The following is a 20,979-nucleotide window of genomic DNA, read 5'->3' on the forward strand; positions in this document are numbered from 1 at the left end:
GGGTAAGCCCAGGGGATTTTAACTAGCGTCGATGGGAGCACACCCATTACTTAAAGACTCACACCCGTACGGGTTATTCACGTATCTTATTCTCAAATCAAGAACCTCAGTGTTAGTAATGTTCTTAAGCTTATAATTATTACCTTCTTATTTCTATATGGAAAACACTTTCAAACAGGATTTCGTTTGGAAATAAAGATAGAAGCTCAATAGACTGGCAATTTGGTCATTTCCACTGTTTTTTTTTTGTCGCAGGGATTCGAGCTCACCTGCCTTCTTGTGCATTTGTCATAACATAGGGTTTCGTCTTTACTTCCCAAACGAACTCCCATTAATACAAAACATCTAGTGATATAAGAGAGTCCCTTCTTAGTATGCATTGTTCAAAGTATATGCATATGCAAACAACAATATCATTCAAAGTATACACAATATGTATGTAGGTAAAAAGGAAATGTTCTTCAATTTCGTCAATGGAATCCATTATGGTGGTCGTAGCAGCTATGGAGTCGGACGTAGCAATGGCAGCGGCACTAATGATAGATATAGGTAGGGCAGCAGCATCAAACTCTTGTCTATAGTGTGGCCTTTGGATCATCGAGCAAGTGGCCCTAACTTGTACTTGTGAGAAATTATGCACTACCATCATATTAGAACCTATTTTATTAAATGTGGGATTTGCTAGCATCCATCCCAGAAGGCATTTCGCGGATGGTCTGTTGGACGTGAGAGCAGCCACACAGGCTCATTTTTTAGCAGATTTTGTCTTCATTAATGAGGTGGCTGCTCTCACATGCAACAACCATCCGCGAAATGCCTTCTGTGATGGACGCTAGCAAATCCCATGAAAAATTTACCCCTACATGATGATACCAGTTTTTATTTAGAAAAAATGGAAAATTAATTTGGATAAGCATAGTAACCCAACATGATGATACTAGTGCCTTGTTGTGAAGGCATTGTTTTTCACACTCTTTGCTCTGGAATTCTCAAATTAGGTCCTATTTGTTTTGGATTTTGATTCGTGCGTCTAAAACTGATTATTGGACTCAAAATTAAACATAAATTCAAGTTCAATAATTATTTTTGGTCTCAAAATTAATTATTAATATTCAAAATGAACAAGGCTGTTGAGTTTTTCTAAGAGTAGTTTTGTCTTTGACTATTACAACACCTTATCTAATGGATGTGATCTCTGTTCAGCATGAGACTCATATCCACAATACATGGTGACTGTGTAAATGGTTCAGATAATGAGATCGTGTTACTCGAGTCGATTTTTGGAATTGTTGTTGAGCTTATCACGTGATCTGGACCATTCATTGGGTGGGCCCTACAATGTAGATGTCATAGAGCAGTTAAATTGGGACTTCCTAGCCAATTTTTTTGGTTCCATAGTCCATACGGCACCCACCCACTTTCTAAATAATAGGTTACAAGTGAGAACTGGTTGAAGTTTTCTTCAAAACCAGGGGCGTTCTTGACGGCCCACCAAATACTTGAAAGGAAAGGAATTATGAAGACAGTGATGACTCAGCTTTAAGCGGTCGCGTCTAGAAAAACGATCGATCTTGAGTTTGACAAGTGGCGACAAACGTGTGGGAATGATTCAACGGGCCTGATTGCCACGTACACTGGAGCTGGATGTCCCAGGTAAAGAAAAGGGGCGAATTTATCATTTCATCGAAACTATCCTTATATTTTGAAGTGTATTTATATGATGCCGACCGTCAAAATACACCTAGCCCTTGATTTTTTATCTGGTCAAAACACTCGTTGTAAGTTACACCGGTCGGCCATCATATAAAAACTCCATTTTGAAATGACCAAAACACCCCACGAAACTACCATTGTTCGTTGGAAAAACTCGTATTTTATTACTACTTTGAGAATAAAAAATAAAGCCAGGGCTTTAAAATGTAAGAAATGCAAAATGACTGTCTATGCATTTATGCAACATATTCTTCTAAGCTGCAATATAATTAGGGCAATCATAAATTCACCCCTTGTATGATGATTCACAACCCTTTTAACGTGAATTGAGCCAGACTCTTACGCTTTTTAACGTCAATTCACGTCAAAAGGGGTAGGAATAATCCTACAGTGGGTGCAAATATGCCATCGCCCTATAATTATTGATAATAAAAAATGTATCAGTACTTGCTGTATTTTTTTATAGGCGATTTGGACAATCCAGTTCTCCACTGGACACCATTGCTACTCCCGTAAATTTACATGACGTTATTGTTTTTGTTTAATTTTTTGATAAGTACGCTGGGATTGAACCTCCGACCTCTTGGTTGAAGAACAAAGAGTCTTATCAGTTGAGCTAGAGGCTCAACATCACGTGGTTATTATTGCAACATATGGAGAGCACCAAGTGCTTTTCTTTCTTCTGATGACATAGGGTATCCCCACCCCATTTTAGGGTGGAACTAATCTCTATGGATGCACGCAATCACTCGTAAACCACATGCATCGGATAATTCCGAGGGGACTCGAACTCCCGTCTATGGGGAGCAAACCCCGTCACTAGTCGGCGTGCCAATCCCATCCAGATTAGAGAGCACCAACCAAGTATTGAAGTTCTACATGGAACTTTTAATATGAGTTTTGGTAAATCTTATTATTTTTCTAAGAAATTATTATTTTTGTACTTTAAAAGGTCTGATCAAGATGTTTCCTAAATAAAAAGGAGCGAATAAGAGCCATGATAGGATTTAGAAGATCGATGAATTTTGTGTTAAACTAGATGATGCATAAGTTGATTATATATATTCAATTGATGAGGATATTGACTTCATTGTTGATAGTCTAGATGCAAACGTTGATGAACTACCACAAGACAATGGGCTTAGGTGCTTAGATTTTAATTATCAGATCGCTTTCAACCATACGAACGGGTATGTCCAACAGAAATAATGCTCTACTTTTCATTGTAAAGTTTAAAAAGAAATTTGTTTCCTCATGATATATCAAGCTAATGAGTAGGGCTGCAACTCGAGCCGGGTTTTACCCGACCCGCATCGACCCGACCCGAAAATAGCCTGGGTTGGGTTCAGGTTCATGGGTTTCGGGACGAGCCGGGTTGAGCATTCAAAAGCCCGCATGAATCTCAGGTCGAGCCGGGTTTGAAGGGGCCCGACCCGACCCGAGTTACATAAGTTATAGTATGTACATTTTTTTCTATTGTTAGTTAAAAGTTAAAAGTTAAAAGTGAAAACTCACGCACCCACTGTTATTGTATGTGAGTGTAATTTCTGCTTCTATGAGTTGAGTTGATTCAAGTGTTTGATTCAGCATTGTTTGATTGTAATTACAACATTGTTTGATTCAAGTGTAATGTGAGTGTAATTACATCATTATTTGATTCAAGTGTAATGTGAGTGTAATTTCTGCTTCTATGAGTTGAGTTGCCTTGCCAAACAAGAATCTTCCTTAAAAAATTGCGTCAACATGAAAAAACCCGACCCGACCCGACCCAAGATATTTCTCGGGTAGGGTTGGGTTCTTCAAAACCCGACCCGCCCGACCCGAGTTGCAGCCCTACTAATAAGCATAATTTCAGACTTATAAAGGCTAGACATTAGCAATGAAATGGTCATCAAATATGCAGAGGATGATGATGTTAGAGATACGGAATACACTTCAAAGTTGCGAACAACTTTTCGAAGTACAAAATACTTCAAGGCGATTGTTCGAGAATATGTAATACAATTCATATGCGTATCCTACTCAAATATCTGCAAGTGTACAAAGCATATAGTTCAATGCAAGGATAGTGATTGCTTATGTCAGGTACGTGCATTCAGATAATAGAATTTTGAGAAGGTTAAATGATTAGTGTTAGATCACATGTGTGCATCAAAATTAGAGGGAAACAATCAGCCTCTTGTGGCAGCTACCACCATAGGCCTATTAGGCGTATTCTCTTGAGCAGAAGGCATTGAGACCTTTTTCTGTCTATTGGGTGATTGTTCTTTTTCTCTCATTCCTAGAAGTTCAAATGAATTAGCTGATCGCCTTGCCAAATTGGGAGTTTCTAGAGGTATTGTATATTGGGCATTCTCTCCCACCAGAAGTGGATTTGTAATCTTCTTTGATTTAATTAATGAATCAATGATCTTTATCAAAAAAACAACATTGAGACTTTTTTAAACACTTCATGGTGCAATTAGGTAAAGCTGAAAGCTAGCAAAAAACATACATAGAAAAGGTCATCATGATGAATATTATTTGTAGAAAGTGAGAAGAAACCTATCGCATCTTGCCCACAGATTTAGTTGAATTATCATTCGTAGAAATACACTAGATGTAGACGAACCCAACTAGTGTAAGGATTAGACTTAGTCAATTTGAACCGTGTAGATTCTTTCACCTTCTTCATGAAAATTTTCTAAGGATTCATTAGCCGACCCCAACTAATTTGGGACAAAGGCTTAGTTGAGTTAAGTATTAAGATCTAACATTGACAGCTATGCATCTAGCTCGAAGTTGCATCGCCCTCACAGAGATGACTCATTCAGTTGTCTATTTTGGATGATTGGTCCATGCATATGTGCTTATAATCACGCACTTAGTGTAGGGGTTCCACGCAAAAGCAATAGTCCCACATTGGACATGTGAAATGGATGTGGATGGGTTATAAGGGAATGGACACCCTCCCTCTAACAGCTAGTTTTTGGGGGTGAGTTCTACCGGGGTCCCAACAAGTGTTATCTCCGAGGACGGAAAAATCCCTTGGAGAAGAATCTCGGTAACCCCGGTATGCCTCCGAGGATGGAAAAATCCCTCGGGGGGTCCCAACAAGTGGCATCTCCGAGGACGGAAAAATCCCTTGGAGAAGAATCTCGGTAACCACGGTATGCCTCCGAGGATGGAAAAATCCCTCGGGGAAGATCTCGTAGTTCCCACGTTGCCTCCACGTGGAGGGGTTTGATTGTCCACGGTGCTTCCATGTGGAGGGGAAGATTGTTGGGGAGTTCCACATGAAAGTAATAATCCCACATCGGAATAGTGGGATGGATGTGAATGGGCTTATAAGGATTTGGGCACCCTCCCCTTAGCAGCTAGCTTTTAGGAGTGAGTTCTACCCGGTTTGATTCCCTTCACTTAGTTCCCTCATGTTTGTGGATGGTTGAGTAATGTGGTGTTGATGGAAACGGTGGATTAGTCTACTTAGCATTTGTTGACAATGAGAATGTGTTGTGTGATACATGAGAGAGAGAGAGAGAGAGAGGTTTTTGTCTTTCACGGGAAAAACATCAGGACAAAGTTTTCACAGGAGCCAAAGATGCCCAGAGAGAGAGAGAGAGAGAGAGAGAGAGAGAGAGAGAGAGCACCAATTTCCTCATACTTGCAGGAACGGCACCGACTTGGTCCCACGTATGGTCCACCACGTGCAATAAGAAGACAAGAGATTCGTGTGTGTTTGTCTTGCCAGTAAAGCACAATAGAGATGCGTAGAACAAAACCCCTTTTTTCCCTTTTAGCCCCCATCTCATGAACATGCGACCCACATTCTCTAACTAGCTACAAAAGGTTCCCTCAAAAGTTCTTAGCTTATCTTACCTCATCATGGCCTACTTAGTACTTACCTATGGATTTGCTAGGCAATTTCGCGGAAAGCCATTTGGGGGCTGACTTTTGCATGAGAGAACAGCCACCTAAGATGAATTAAACGAATAAGACAAAATCTTCTAAAAAGTACCCAATGTGGCTGTCCTCTCATGCAAAAGTCAGCCTCGAAATCGCCTAGCAAATCCCCCTTATCTAACTATAAACAACGTCTTGGGCTTGCGAATATTACTAAAATGCCATTATTTACAATACTATCATCACACCACATGCATTCCATTGTTGTATACTTGAGACGGAAGCATCACCCTTCCACTCAAAGATTTGTCCAATTGTATCATCAAGCAGTTTGATTATTTTCTAAAAGAGAAATGATATTTCCATCCTCTTTTGTTGTCTTTTTCCTGAAAATAAACTCATTTGCTAGAAGGGTTTATAGTGCTGTTATATACAGAGTTTCAAGACTCGGACCTCGATGAGAACTTAGACAAACTAAAAGAGAGTCGAATCGGGTGAATTAATGATCAATACAGTCAATTTTCATTAACTCGGGTGAGTCAAAGGAGTTTGATTGACTTGGTAGGACATAACTCAGACTTGAACAACACTAGATTAAGGTAGAAAGGACTCAGCTCGAACAAGTCAACAATTGGTTTATGGACTTTTTGAGCAATGATTTTACATTTAATCCTATTTTATCAATGGAAAGAAAGTGGGTCTCCTTTAAATGCCTCTCATTGATCAAATTTATTAATTAATGTGCCCTGGCTTGTAGCTCACTGATCTGGACATGAGGGTTGCAACTATTGAGCTATGGGTTTGATCCCAACGGAGAAAGATGAGAAGCATTGGCAAGAACCCTAGGCTTTCAACATGGAGGTGCAACGAAGGACATCCTTCTTGGCTATTGAATATGTAAAGGGCATTTTGGTAAGGTTTCAAATTGAATAAACCCTCTATATTGATAGCACATTGGCATCTCCCTCCCCATGTAGGAGCATTTGAGTGGCCAACTCTCTTTGTCTTCACTATTGAACTCGTAGAAAGGACCACAAAAAAAAAAACCAACTTTATGGGAAAGAAAACTAACACAAGGGAAGACACCAGAGCCGGCAGAAGTGGGTATACACTACACTTCTTTATTGTATCATGTACTGTCCTTTAGGTTGAGGGTCTAGGGTTTAAGGTATAAGGCTTAAAAAGGTGCGAGCTTTTTACAGGGTCTAGTTTTAAAAACTATAGACACTTTTTAAAAGGAAGATTATTTTAAATAGCAGTATTATTTAAAAAAGGAATGAAATGGTGAATGAGGTGTATCAGACAACGACTTGAACAGCCCATGCAATGGTTGCCACCTTAGACTACTAACCATTAGATAAATAGCCTAGAAATGGATTTTCAGAAGGTAAAAAAAGGCTGATTTTTGTTTCAGACATTCATTTACAAGACATCCTTGGATGGTTAACTTAAGATCATCTAATCAATATAATTTTTGAGAGATGGTGATCTGCGTTGGGTCCCATCGGATTTGATTAATTATGTGGAGGTGATCTCTACTGAGAATTTTAATCTTAGTAAGACGCTTCTCGTTTACTTCGAAAAATGGGCATTTTGTTCATTTTCTCTCATTGGTATTTTTCTAGTGTCAAAGTAGTGAAACCTCCCTCAGCCTTAACTAATTGAATAAAACTCATCAATTTACGAACAATGAAATCCATTCCCTAAAAGGGAAAGGGAGTAATGGTCATTTAACCATAACAAACAAGTAAGAAAGGTCAGGGAGTTATTTTCTCAAATTGTTTAGGGGTATGTTACTAATATGGGATTTGCTAGGCAATTTCGCGGCTGGCTTTTACACTTGAGAGCCACATATGTGGAATTTCTGGCAGATTTTGTCTTATTCATTTAATCCATCAGAGGTGGCTGTTCTCACATGCAAAAGCCAGCCGCGAAATTGCCTAGCAAGTCCCTACTTAATATAGTGCATAAAGTTCCAAAGCAAGGGTATACAAGCAATTCAGAGACATATCAGGGGTATTTCTAAATCTTTGCACTATACAAACTGTCTATAACTGCCTTCCTCTCTTCGTGCAAACCACCAACTCAAACTCCAAGAGCTCATTTTAGAAAAAAAAAAATCACAGATAAGAAAAGTTTGCAGGGATGAAGAAAAAGAAGAATATCTCTATACTCTTGGTTCTGGTTTTGTCCATTGTAATTTCTATTGCCCATCTTTCGATTTCAGTGGATGCAAGGAAGAGCCAAGGAAAGAGTAGCAGAGCCCACAAACATCAGAACCAGAGAGGAGGAAATAATAACAAAAAAATCCCCCCTGCCCCAGATCATTTTCCTAGTTATATCCCTGCCCCAGCTCCTTACAATGATGGTTCTTACGAGCCACATTCGAGCATTTTCGATGTATTGTCATTTGGGGCTAAGGGTGATGGAGTTACTGATGATTCAAAGGTGAAAAACAGAAAAAAAAAATTGCTTCAAGAAATGTATTATATGCCATTTTCATGAAAATCTTCCTATGTCTAGAATAGGTTTTACTCTGTTTTTTTTTTTAACTTTCGAATAGAGGCATCAGATTATCAGAACTGTATATCTTGAAAAATCACAAAGTCATGGTCCTGTAACTATGGCCCTTTTCCTTTCTTTTGTTTTCCATTTTTTCAATTTCTCTTGAAACACATGTTTGAGTTCCTGAATACATTTATATATTTTCCTTTAGAATATTCATCTTAACATGTTTGAGTTAGATTGGCATTGCTGTATTATTTGGAAAACCATTGTTTCATTCAGTGCTTTTGCATTCAAATTTCTTCCAGACCCAGGTTTTATTTTAACCAAGTAGTCTTCCTTGAGTAAATTTTAAACAAATAAAAAAATCTACACACACACACACACACACAGAGAGAGAGAGAGGAGCTTTTATCTGCTCTTGCAATGGTTTTCTTGTGAACCCATTTCTATTTCAGCAAAGGAATATGTTTCACATGAAAATGCCACGGTTATTGTGGAATTGGTTTCTGGTTATAGAGAAATGAAGTGGTTGTTATTATTCTGAATATGGAAAATCATCAGGCTTTTCTAGCTGCTTGGAAAGCTGCATGCATGGTACCTCGAGCTACATTAGAAATCCCATCAGAATTCAGGTTTCTCATCAGACCAATAACACTCCAAGGTCCTTGCATGCCTCACCTTGTTCTTCAGGTCAGTAATGCTCTTTTCCTTCAATATCCAATGTTCATATAAAACCAAAAACATATATCAAAAGAAGATCCAAAATGATAATTGTCTTCATCATCTTTTATTGGTTCATGCATATTTTATTGGGTTTGTTGAAATAAATAACAAGACCAAATAGAGAAAACAGAAAGCTGATTCAATGAAATTTAATCAGATAGATGGAACCGTCTTAGCTCCTCCCAAGCTATCTGCCTGGCCTAAATCCAATCTGTTCCAATGGATAAATTTCAAGTGGGTTCATGACTTTACCATTCAAGGAACTGGTACTGTTGATGGACAAGGTTCTGCTTGGTGGAATCTCTCTCAAGTTCACAACAATCAGGTCAGTTCGAAAACTTCACATGCCTAAAGAAAAAGGAAAATGGCCCAAGGCCCATGTTTTTCTCTCTTTCTATGATGATTCCTACAATTAAAATAGCTAAATTCCACTCATTTCTGCAGAAAAAATCAAAATATTTACCAGATGTAAAACCTACTGTAAGATTTTCCCCTTTTCTCATTCTAGTACCTAGTTTTAAACCAAATGGGTACTTCGATTTTAGCTTTCTCTTGTTTCTAAATCACATGATATCTCACTTTCCAAAATTAAAAAAATCACTGAATCTGAGTTTCTGTATTCTCAATTTTATTTTCTCTTCTGTGTCAGGCACTGAGATTCTATGGAAGCTGCAATGTAACAGTTCGCGACATAGCAATCATTAACAGTCCTCAGTGTCACCTGAAATTTGATGATTCTAGCATTGTTAAGGTTAACAATATCACAATTTCTTCACCAGAAAACAGCCCGAACACCGATGGAATCCACCTCCAAAACACAAAAGATGTTGAAATTCAGCATTCTGTCATTGGATGTGGTGAGAAGAACAAGACATTGACATTTCCCTTCTCTCCTTTTTCTATACATGTAGATTAGACTAGATGGTGAGCCTTAATTTGTAAATCATTAGAGATAATACAAGCTAAATGATGTTTAATTTGAGTCCATTAATCAGTTTTGGACTCACAATCGGTTCACAAAATGATCTGTACTATTCATGTAGTGATCAACGTTGAGAATCCACAACCTAGTCTTCTGATCAGACGGTTAGAATTGTCTGATGAGATCGAATCCAAGGCTATCACATCATCTATACAGTGATGCCCACTGGATCGATGGTCTGGATCATAGAAACATCAACATTCATCAATCACAACTTCTCATGTTTGTATCAGAAAATCCCAACCTATTGATTTCCAATTTTTTTTCTATCTTTTTTTCCAGGAGATGACTGTGTATCCATACAAACAGGCTGCTCTAATGTTCATGTTCATCACATAAATTGTGGCCCTGGACATGGTATTAGGTAAGTATACAAGAAAATAGAAAGTCAAAATTCTAACTCATCTCTGTTTTGAAAATTTTCAGCTACAATTGAAGTATATTTTCGAACCAATTTTCGAGAATCAAGATCTTCAGGCAACTAAATTGCAATCTCTCATTGTGTTTACAGTTTAGGAGGCCTTGGGAAAGACAACTCTCTGGCATGTGTCTTCAATGTCACTGTGGAGAACACCACTGTGCAAAATGCTCTCTCTGGTGTTAGAATCAAAACATGGCAGGTATGGACTCTCCAAACAGAAGAAAACAGATAAATGTATAGACCAAACATTCAGTGTGCAATGTATGTGCCAAAGAAATGGTGACATATACCATTAATGAATTATCATAATCATGTTTTTATTTATTTATGGAGCTTTATTTAACAAAACTCCTGATCTTTTCATTCTAGGGAGGTCTTGGGTCTGTCAAGAGCATTTCATTTTCCAACATCCAAGTCTCCAACGTCAAAATTCCGATCATGATCGACCAATATTACTGTGACAAGAAATATTGCAAGAACCAGACGAGGGCGGTGGCGATATCTGGCATTAAGTACAATCAGATCAGTGGCACTTATTCGGTGCAACCCATCCATCTCGCGTGTAGTGACAGTGTTCCATGCACTGATGTCGACCTAATTGACATCCAGCTAGCGCCATTGCCAGAATCCCGAACATTCCGGCCGGCCTTGTGCTGGAAGTCCTATGGGGAATCACAAGCTCCTCTAGTCCCCTCAAGTGTGGATTGCTTACAAAGGGGAGGTAGTTTGTTCAAGAGCCTTACAAGGTAGGGTGTTACAAAAAACAAAGTAGACTTGTTAGGGTGTTACATTGCTTTGAGAATGACCTCTTTGTTTGTTTCATGTGGCAAACCTTGTAATTACATGCTTCCCTTCTGCAGTTTCATTGCAGAAAGGTGATGGGTTTCTTTTAGTGTTTTCAGTTCAAGGGATCAAGTAAGTTTAAAAAAACTTGAGAAAAGCTGAATAACTAAGTATTGTTTGGTAGTTTCCTTGTAAAGAATCCCAGCTATTCTGTCAGTGAGGTTAAAAGAGTTAATGGAAAGTGTTTTGGTCTTTTAAAAAGTGGGTTTTGTATATGGGTACTCCAAGTCTTTTGTGGATTTGATTAGAATTTTGAGCATACATAGAATAATGTGTGTATATCTTTTGTTGTTTGGTAGTTGCCTTGCAAAGGATCGCAGCTGTTCTGTCAGTGTGGTTATGTCAGCTAATGGAAAGTGTTTTGGTCTTTTAAAAAGTGGGTTTTGTATATGGGTATTTCCAACTCTTTTGTGGATTTGATAAGGATTTTGAGCATACATTGAATAATGGGTGTGTATCATTTGTTGTTATGTTAGTTACCTTGTAAAGGATCCCAGCTGTTCTGTCAGTGAGGTTATATCAGTTAATGGAAAGTGTCATGCTCTATTAAAAAGTGGGGTTTTGTATATGGGTACTTCAACTCTTTTGTGGATTTGGTAAGAGAATACATAGAACAATGGGTGTATATCTCCAAAAGATAGTAGCCTCAACAGGTAGAAAACATAGTTGTAGTACAGTAGTAAGTCCATTAATAGTTGGTAGTATTGTTGTAATGGTAATAATAGTAGTCAAAGACAGAACTCAAAACCTTTCTGAGTACAACTTCATGTTTTTTTCAAAGATAAATGATATTTTCACCTCCTTCTGTTTGCCTTTTTCTTCATTTTCAGGAAAAGGCAAACTGACAGGTAGAAATACCGAGAAAAGTTGTGGAATTATCATTTCCCCTTTTCAAAATAAACTCCCTTTTATTGGCATTTTTAATAAAGGGATTTACTAGGTCCATCGAAGAAGGCATTTCGCAGATGGGCTGTTGCATGTGAGAGCAGCCACACAAGCTCACTTTTCAGCAGATTTTGTCTTCATTCACGAGGTGGCTGCTCTCACATGCAACAGCCCATCCGCGAAATGCCTTCTGCGCGATGGACGCTAGCAAATCCCGTTAATAAAACTTCAAACAGGGTAGGTCCCACTGGACTTCTGTAGAGGGTTAGGATTGGTTTTGATCTTCTAACAAGGTGGGTCCCACTGTACTGCTTCAAAAAACAAAACAGGCAAGTACAAGAGGACATCATATAAAAACTCCAGTTGGGGCAACCACACTGTTTTTCAAAAGAAGCTTCTTTTTGGCTTTGTGAAAGAGCAAAAGCCAAAAGCTGTAGGATTCTCAAAGGAAGAGTTCTATATGACAATATTCTCCTGCAAAAAGAAGATATGGGTTTTATTCTTAGTAGGGAATAATGGAAGCACCACTGAATGGGAGGCCTGCCAATATTTCACTCTTCAAACAAAAAAACATGGAACCCTACAAAAAAGAGAGATGTTTTTCTTTTCTCTTCCTTAGACAAATTTTCTAGATAATAATTTAACTAAGAGAGGAATGCTAATAGGAAGGCGCCCTTGCAAAAACCCAGGTGGAGGGGTGCCCCATTGGATCCATGTAATCTCAGAACATTTATCACTCCTTTAATTTTGTATTTTTCATTGCAGTCATATTTGCATTTGTGTGATGTGGATCCAATGGGATTCCCTTTTGCCTGGGTCTTTGCAAGGTCACCCTTTAATTTAGCATTCCTCAAAATTTTATGAGAAAATTGAAAATTGCTCTGTATGACAAAGAATCAACCCATAGAAATGCTCTCTTTATTAAGAAGTGATTTTCTTAGGGATGTCAATGGATCCTCAAGATGATATCCGATTAAAAGGGATCTTGGACACTAATTTTAATCTGTCCAGCCCTTTTCAAATTCATATTTCAAGATTGCGCCTAAATTAATATAGGCATGTTATATCCATATCAGGCCAGTTGACGCCCCTATTTTTCTAAATCAACTCATATGTGTGTGTGAGAGAGAAAGAGAGATTTTATATAGTGTAAGCCCGTAAAGTCCAGTATTTTCCTAATAGTACTGTATGGTCCTGGGGTTGAGCATGTAGCTCAATGGTTGAGGCTTTGCATCTAAACCTTCAGGTCTCATGTTTGATCCCAGCTTACCTATCAAAAAAAGGAATGTACAGGCCACACCATAGGATGATCCAAACCGTCCCTTCATAAATAGGTTGTGCCCAAAAAAATCATTTTCATATGATGATTGATCAACCCAAAAAATCATTTTCATAGGTTGGACGGGAATTTGGGCATATTATTATTATTACCTTGTATGGCCCACCCAACATACTCATAGATTGATTGGATTTGTTTGGTAACATGAATAAGAGAATAAATAACAGAGTAAAAAGACTGCCAAAATGGGTGCTCTATCTGCGTGCACCGCCCAATACCCTTTTGGGCTCTTTGAGAATTTCATCGCACGCGCACCAGCAAGAAAGAAAGAAAGAAAAAGAAAAGCTAAAGTTTCAAGGAGGGTTGAGATAGAGGGGAGTGGCAATTTTCATACGATTCCTTCATCCAATACAATGAAAGCTGAATTCTTTCTCCTACCCAGACCCAATTTTTGTTTGTGCCTTTGCAAGTGACACGTGGACAAGTCTAAAAGTGCCACATGGCATGTACTTTGGATCATTGAGTAATTTGGATCCCCTCGTACTTGCGCTCACTCGTAATTTTTTTCTTAGAAAATCATGTGCCTCCATAGTAGAAGAGCCTCATGATAATTGGGTTTATTATATAGAATTGTTACATAATGGATGCCTAAATTCTTCTTTGGAAAAATACGGCAAATATAAATGGACAAGAGAGGGGGCACTTGGTTAATTATCAAAACCATTTTAGCAGCTAGGCTCAGCTTATTACAGTACAATTTTTTTTTTCTTTGCCGTTTCTAAGCCTTTAAATGTGTGTGCCGAAAACCGAGAGATCTCTAATCTACAAAAAAAAAAAAAAAAGGATCAAACGTGATGTGCAGTCAATGACAAGAAAAGATGCAAGAAATATAAACACACAGAGAAGGAAACATTAGATTTACATGGTTCAGCAATATCCTATAAAGAAGAGACTTTCATTACTTTGAATGTCATAACTATAATATCCGTAATCCTAAAATGTGATATATATATATATATATATATATATATATATATATATATATATATATATATATATATATATATATATATATATATATATGTGTGTGTGTGTGTGTGAGGAAAAGGATTGTACGCTCGAGTGTACCGAGCTTTTGATACGCTCGAGTGCCCCAATCACATGGGTCCCACATTTTTTGTGGTGATCCAAAGCATTCATTTGGAAGGCCCTATCATAGATAGGGTGTGCACTAAAAATCAGCTCCATTGAATCATCCTAACCCCTCCAAAAGTGGATGGCAAAAATTGGCAGATTTGTGGTCTGTCCATTTTGCCCTCCACAAATGGATAGGATAGGAGGATCCTATGGAGCTGATTTTTGGTACACACCGTATCTATGATAGGGCCTTTCAAATGAATGCTTTGGATCATCCTAACAAAGTGGGCCCATATGCGATTGGGCACTCGAGCGTACCATAAGCTTGGTACGCTCGAGCGTATATATATATATATATATATATATATATATATATATATATATATATATATATATATATATATATATAGAGAGAGAGAGAGAGAGAGAGAGAGAGAGAGAGAGAGAAAGTGTAGTTACACATACGTGTAGCTAACTTAGCTACACCGACGGCTTAAAATACAGTGGGCCCCACATTGTTTGGGTGATCCAAACCATTCATTTGATGGGCCCTCACATAGATAGGGTGTGCCCAAAAAATCAGCTCCATAGGATCATTCCAACCCTACGATTTGTGGAGGCAAAAATGGACGTGTAAAAACCTTCACAAATCTGTCCATTTTTGCCTCCACAATTTGAAGGTTGGGATCATCCAATGGAGCTGATTTTTTGGGCACACCCTATCAATGTGAGGGCCTATCAAATGAATGGTTTGGATCACCCAAACAATGTGGGCTCACTGTATTTTAAGCCGTCGGTGTAGCTAAGTTAGCTACACGTATGTGTAGCTTCACTTAACTTATATATATATATATATATACTCACTATTACATTAAGAATTACTGAAATATTCATAGCATCATGCACATTAGTCCCCTACGGGGATGAATCACTGCCAGACTACAAGAGAACTGTAGGATAACAGAAATGAAAAGCAGTGATCCATATTCATAACAAAAACCTCGACAAATCAAAGGGTTATGATAGTTTGACAAAAGAATTTTGATGAATGAACCATATGTAGAAAGGCCTGGCGTATAAACAATTTGAATTATTGAACAAGTGGCCTCTATTATACTTTTGCCCTTCCATTCTTTTTCACATAAAAATATGACTTCATCGTATAATAACTCTATTATATGGTGGATGGATTCACTTCTCCTTGACATGAGCATGTGAAATAACAAGTGATGGCCACTCACTCATTTAATCTGCAAATGATTGCCATTTCTCCCTTTCAAACTATATTAGCCCTTTGATTTGTAGAGGCTTTCCTTATTGAATGTAGATCTCTACTCTTTTTTTCTTTTTTGCTTCTATCCATCCATTTAAAGGCTACAAATTGGAAGCTTAAAAGTCATCCAATGGACGAATGGAGATTGAGTTTCGAAGAATAGCTTGTTTATAACAAGTCTTACAGTAAGATTTGAAATGGAATTGGGAGAGCCCAATCACTTCCTTGGTCTAGAAATAGATCGATGTGATAAGAGAGTGTTCCTATGCCAAAAGTAGTGAGTACTTGTGTTTCAATAGGAGCTTAAGCTTGTATTTTCTTCTATTTTAGTTATTTTTTTTAAGAAGTTCAGTTTACTAGTAGTAGTTTCCTTGAAAAGTCCATAAATATACACGAGAGTTGTAGGGTTTAGTTGTTATAAAGAGTAGTAGTAGAATAGAAATTAAAGTCTTCAGTTTCTCCCTTTTGGCTTGAACCTAGTGCTGTTTTTTTGGTTTCTTTTGAGTTTGGCTCATGTATGTGGAGAAGAGGTTAATAAAGTGTATTGTTCTCTTCTTCTATTTCTTCTTGCGTTGGCTTATATGTAGACAGCATACTAAGAGTGTCTTCACTCATACTCCTCAACAAAGATTCAAGAGTGTACAATAAGGGTGGTCTCACTTGTGGAGGCCGCTTGTCGTCTTGATCATCAATTATCCATTTAGTCATTAGGCTCAAATCGACATTGTGGATTTATATATTCCTTGAGAGAAAATAGTGAGAAGATTGTTAGTTACACATTCTCGTGTGTGCAAGAGTTGAGTTCAATCAGTTTTTGCTGCATAGAACTCAACAATAAAATCCTATGAACAGCTTATCAAAGGATTTCTATCCATAAGGTAGACTAGTCCAAGTAAAAATGTACAAAAAGGAATAAGTGATCTAACACAGAGAAGAAAATAGAAACATATTCATCTATTTTTCTTTAATTTTCTTCCTTACCAGTCTCTTCTTTACAACATGGCATCATAGTGGATCCTGAATTCATGGGAATTCTGTGATGATCTCATCAATGTCAAATCTGCAAGTAAACAACTACGATGAACTACAAATGTGGTTTCTTCAATCACTTTGCATTCTTCCTTTATCTCCACACTGCCGAGTTTAACTGAAAAAACTAACATATGTGCTCTACTACTATCTTCAATGCACCAGGCTTGCACTTCTCTGCTCCCACCTTAAAGTCACTCCCATCTATTTCCTGTAAATCTGACATCACACATTCCTGAATAATCTGACGTAACAATTCTTAAGGCGTTTCTGTTAGTTGATTCCTCGTCAAAAAAGAAATCGCTCGCTTACTATTGACAGTTCTCTGTGCGTTAAATTTAATGATCAACAAAAAAAAAATCACCAGGAAATTGCAACATCAAATCAAACCAATAGAAGAATTGCAGCATCTTTCATTCGAAGTTGCCAGTTCGGTTGTCCAGATGCTATCCAAAACAACCACAAAACAAGCGCTTGGACGGTTAGCCCAAGAAAATAAAATATTGAGAAGATCATCTCTGAAACTAGAATCTACACCCTTCGTATTCTTCCCATGGAAAAATAACTTGCACTTGATTATCTCTAAGCATTTAAGGGGGCAAGTTCTTGAAATCTTACCATGGAAGTAGTGATGCAACCACTCAGTGGTTGGGTTTTTGAAGTTTGAACCTTGACATCCACCCATATAAGTAGAATTTAACATGATTGTCCCTTGAACTTTCAATGTGGGACCCTCCAGATTCTACCCCAGGAACTAGAATGTCAACTCAGTTACGGTCGAGAATTCCAGTGTTTGAGTTCCATTAATAATACTTATTGATTCTTTGGGTACATGACCCATGGAATTGTAACTTCACAAAATACTCAGCCGATTAAATTAAAAACGTATTAAACAATCATCTCAGCCATCAGCAGTTCTAAAATCCCATAAATGTTGGCTGACTCTGGGTGGCATTCATCCCCAACAAAGAAAGTATTGATTTGGTTCCTCACCTCAATCCAACTACACCCTCCGCATTTCTTCAACCCTTTATCTCTCATTAGCCTCCTCACCTTCGAAACATCATTCCATCGTCTAGCTGAAGCATAAATATTTGATAGCAGGATATAACCTGCTGAATTTTCCTTCGCCAATTCCCACAGTTTACCGGCAATTCTTTCCCCTATCTCCTCATTTCCATACTTACTACATGCGCTCAATAGGGCTGCCCATGCATTAGCTTCTGGTTGAAAGGGCATAGTTTTAATGAACTCTTCGGCCTCACTAAGATGCCCGGCTCTAGCCAACAGATCAACCATACATGTATAGTGTCTCCCTCTTGGATTTATACCATAAACTGATTTCATTGATTCAAAGTACTCAAATCCTTTGTCTACCAACCCACAATGAGAACAAGCAAAAAGAACACCTAAAAAAGTAAATTCAGTAGGATTCACAGTTGTTCCCTTCATTTGCTCAAATCGAACAAGAGATTCCTCTGCCAGCCCATTGTCCGCGAGCCCTTGAATCATTGCAGTCCAAGAGATCTCATTTTTCTCGGGCATTCTATCAAAAACTCTCTTAGAGCTCTTGATATCGCCAGATTTTGCATACATGTCAGTAAGTGCAGTTCCCATGAAAACATCATACTGCATTCCGAGCTTAACGATCTTTCCGTGGAGATTCTTTCCTTTCTCGCAGGATGCCAAACTCGCACAAGCACGTAAAACACTTGAAAATGTCGATTCATTTGGCATTGTCCCTGATAATAGCATATCATCAAAGACATCAAACACTTTCTCACAGTGTTCATTTTGCACGTAACCCGTGATTAGAGCATTCCATGAGACAACATTTTTTGTGGGTATTTGCTCAAACAATTCCATAGCTTCTTCAAACTCGTCATTGTAACTATATCCCGCAACCATAGAATTCCAAGAAACTATGTTCCTCTCTGAAATCAAGTCAAAAATTCGACGCCCATCTTTAGTTTTTCCACACTTGCAGTACATGTCAATTAGTGGGCTACCAATATAAACATTGTCTTCAATCCCAGTTTTTATAACATGACCATGGACATTTTTCCCAAGTTGCAAAGCCTCAAGACTGGCCAAGGCACTAAGAACACTAGAAAAACACGAAATATTTGGCTTAAAACCACTCTGAACCATCTGATAAAACAATTCCAATGCTTCTTCGAAATCATCATTCTGACTATACCTTGCAATCATTGCACTCCAAGAAACTTCATTTCTATCAGGCATTTCATCAAATATCCGACGAGCTTCCCTCAACTCCCCCATCTCAACATACACATCAAGAATTGCAGTCCAAGAAACAACGTCCCTTTCCTCCATTCCATAAAAAACATGCCTTGCTAAATCAATGTCACCCATCCTAAGATGAAACGTAATTAAAGAATTACAAACAGATAATTCACATTCGAACCCGGTTTTAACAATCAATCCTAAAACATTCCTCCCTAGTCTAAAATTACCTACACTAGCACAAGCTCTAACAACAGAAGTGAATGTAATCTCATTTGGAGCAATTCCACATCCAAACATTCGACGAAAAAGCACAAGGGCCTTGAAATTCGACCCGTTTCGAATAAGCCCACTGATTGTTGCAGTCCAGGACACGACATTCTGAAATGGGTTCCTCTCAAAATACCAAATTGCATCATCAATTTTTCCAAATTTCATGAAACCCGCAATCAAAGCAGTCCATGATACCGCATTTCTATCGGGCATTTCATCAAACAGGCGGCATGCTTCTTCGAAATTGCCAACTTGGGCATGGGCAGAGATCATACAATTCCAAGCAACAATATCAAACCCATCAATCTCTCTGAAGATCTTATCAAGTTCAATAGATTTCTTGCAATTTAAGTACATGATCAGGAGCTTGATGGCTATAAATCTATCTGATGAGATACCCATCTTAATCACATGGCCATGGAGGGCTTGTCCACTTGAGATTGGGTTGTGGTGGGGACATGCCTTGAAAAGAGAACCACAGGTTTCGATATAAGATTGGAAGGCTGTATTTGGGTTGATGAAAGAAAGATTAAATCCAACGGCTCTTTTGATCATTGGTGAAAAAGATGAGGAAAAAGTGGATAGAATTTGAGAGAAATTGATGGGGATTTTTGCCATGAGTGTAGGTGTAGATGAAGTTCAAATTTGGCAAAAATTTTCAAGGTGGGAACTTGGGTACCTCTCATGCTAGACTCGACTGTAATAGAGTGAGGCGCGCCATGGTTGGGTCCAAACCCTCCGTTTAATAGCCCCTAACTTTGGGCCTTCCTAAGGCTTAAACCAAAATACCACATTTATCCTATCGCCTATCCTAGTAATAGAAGCTAATAATATGTATCTTTTTTTTACTGTTGATCTAAACCTTCAGGTTAATAGTCCTTGATTGGGACCATTGCTTATTTTTGTAGCTTGTCATCTTGGGTTGCTTATAAACACACCAAAAAAAGATGAATTGTGTAAAAGTATAGGAAGAAATGCTTGTTTTTAACATGCTTGTCAAGCTTTTGAATGGAAGCCTTTTTTTTTAATATACTGGTAAGGGACACAAGTATGGAAACCCCATGAGGATAGTATTGCACCCCTGAATCCACATTAAATCCAAATTATTTAAGTTAGTATTAAAATTTTGATTTATAAACAAGCGCACAATGGAAGCAGCATATTTTGTCTTCATTCACGAGGTGGCTGCTGTCAGATGCAACAGACCTGACAACAGACCATCTGTGAAATGCCTTCTGCCATGGACGCAAGCAAATCCCTATAAAAATTCTCATCGAATTAAGTGGAAAATGGAAATCTGCATCATAAAACTTGACTCTCCAAAGATGCATTTCAATTCTCAAGCCCGATTGGAAGTTGGCCATGCTGGAATCAGGCAACGGAATCAATATCCTATTCTAATTCTGATATTTTGTTCCATTAAAAAAAAATGGATTCAAAGAGAAATATGACATGACACACGAGGGTGGAATTGAAGGTGGGAAGATGCTAGAACTGTTTCTCACGCGGCTCCTTTTGAAATGAAATTTTTAAATAATTTCTTATTATAATATATTTTTTCAATTCATTTACGGAAATTTTTTATTTAATTTTTATTTTAATATATTATTTCAATTCGCTTCCAAAGTGATCTAATTCCGATTCCGATTCCTGAATCCAGAAACGCACCCGTTGATTCCGACCTTGCGATTGATATTTAATCCGGCGCTCGTTAGAGATACTCGACAAGAAGAAAGAGAGAGAATATGGTTTCATTTATCGAGAAATTATACGGTGTAAGGGCT

The 20,979-nt window shown here is 38.0% G+C and overlaps 2 protein-coding genes across 3 annotated transcripts; one reads left to right on the top strand and one right to left on the bottom strand.

The window, feature by feature from the left end:
* The first annotated feature begins 7,685 nt into the window (after positions 1-7,685).
* LOC143883261 (Pectin lyase-like superfamily protein) lies at positions 7,686-11,413 on the top strand. 2 transcript variants are annotated; one of them, XM_077386604.1, is made up of 8 exons: positions 7,686-8,043; positions 8,665-8,793; positions 8,984-9,151; positions 9,271-9,306; positions 9,476-9,683; positions 10,091-10,172; positions 10,320-10,428; positions 10,599-11,413. In XM_077386604.1, exons 1-8 carry the CDS (start codon positions 7,741-7,743, stop codon positions 10,977-10,979), a joined length of 1,416 nt encoding a protein of 471 aa, XP_077242719.1. In that variant the 5' UTR covers positions 7,686-7,740; the 3' UTR covers positions 10,980-11,413. The 2 variants fall into 2 exon arrangements, with proteins under 2 accessions (XP_077242719.1, XP_077242721.1); XM_077386606.1 differs by lacking the exon at positions 9,271-9,306.
* A 5,086-nt stretch (positions 11,414-16,499) lies between these two features.
* Positions 16,500-20,006, bottom strand: LOC143883264 (pentatricopeptide repeat-containing protein At2g13600-like). The gene has a single exon (XM_077386609.1). It carries the CDS (start codon positions 19,811-19,813, stop codon positions 17,564-17,566), a length of 2,250 nt encoding a protein of 749 aa, XP_077242724.1. The 5' UTR covers positions 19,814-20,006; the 3' UTR covers positions 16,500-17,563.
* Between the last annotated feature and the right edge of the window lie 973 nt (positions 20,007-20,979).

The sequence above is a fragment of the Tasmannia lanceolata genome, unplaced genomic scaffold (assembly GCF_043159265.1).
Source record: "Tasmannia lanceolata isolate RefF3 unplaced genomic scaffold, GAP_Taslan_0.1 ptg000008l, whole genome shotgun sequence".
Classification (NCBI taxonomy): Eukaryota; Viridiplantae; Streptophyta; class Magnoliopsida; order Canellales; family Winteraceae; genus Tasmannia; species Tasmannia lanceolata.

Bases quoted from the DNA above. Each gene is read 5' to 3' on its own strand.
- LOC143883261 (XM_077386604.1), top strand. From the start codon at position 7,741: ATGAAGAAAAAGAAGAATATCTCTATACTCTTGGTTCTGGTTTTGTCC. The intron at 9,307-9,475 runs GTAAGATTTTCC...CTTCTGTGTCAG, and splicing joins TACCAGATGTAAAACCTACT to GCACTGAGATTCTATGGAAG. The intron at 9,684-10,090 runs GTGAGAAGAACA...CTTTTTTTCCAG, and splicing joins GCATTCTGTCATTGGATGTG to GAGATGACTGTGTATCCATA.
- LOC143883264 (XM_077386609.1), bottom strand. From the start codon at position 19,813: ATGGCAAAAATCCCCATCAATTTCTCTCAAATTCTATCCACTTTTTCC.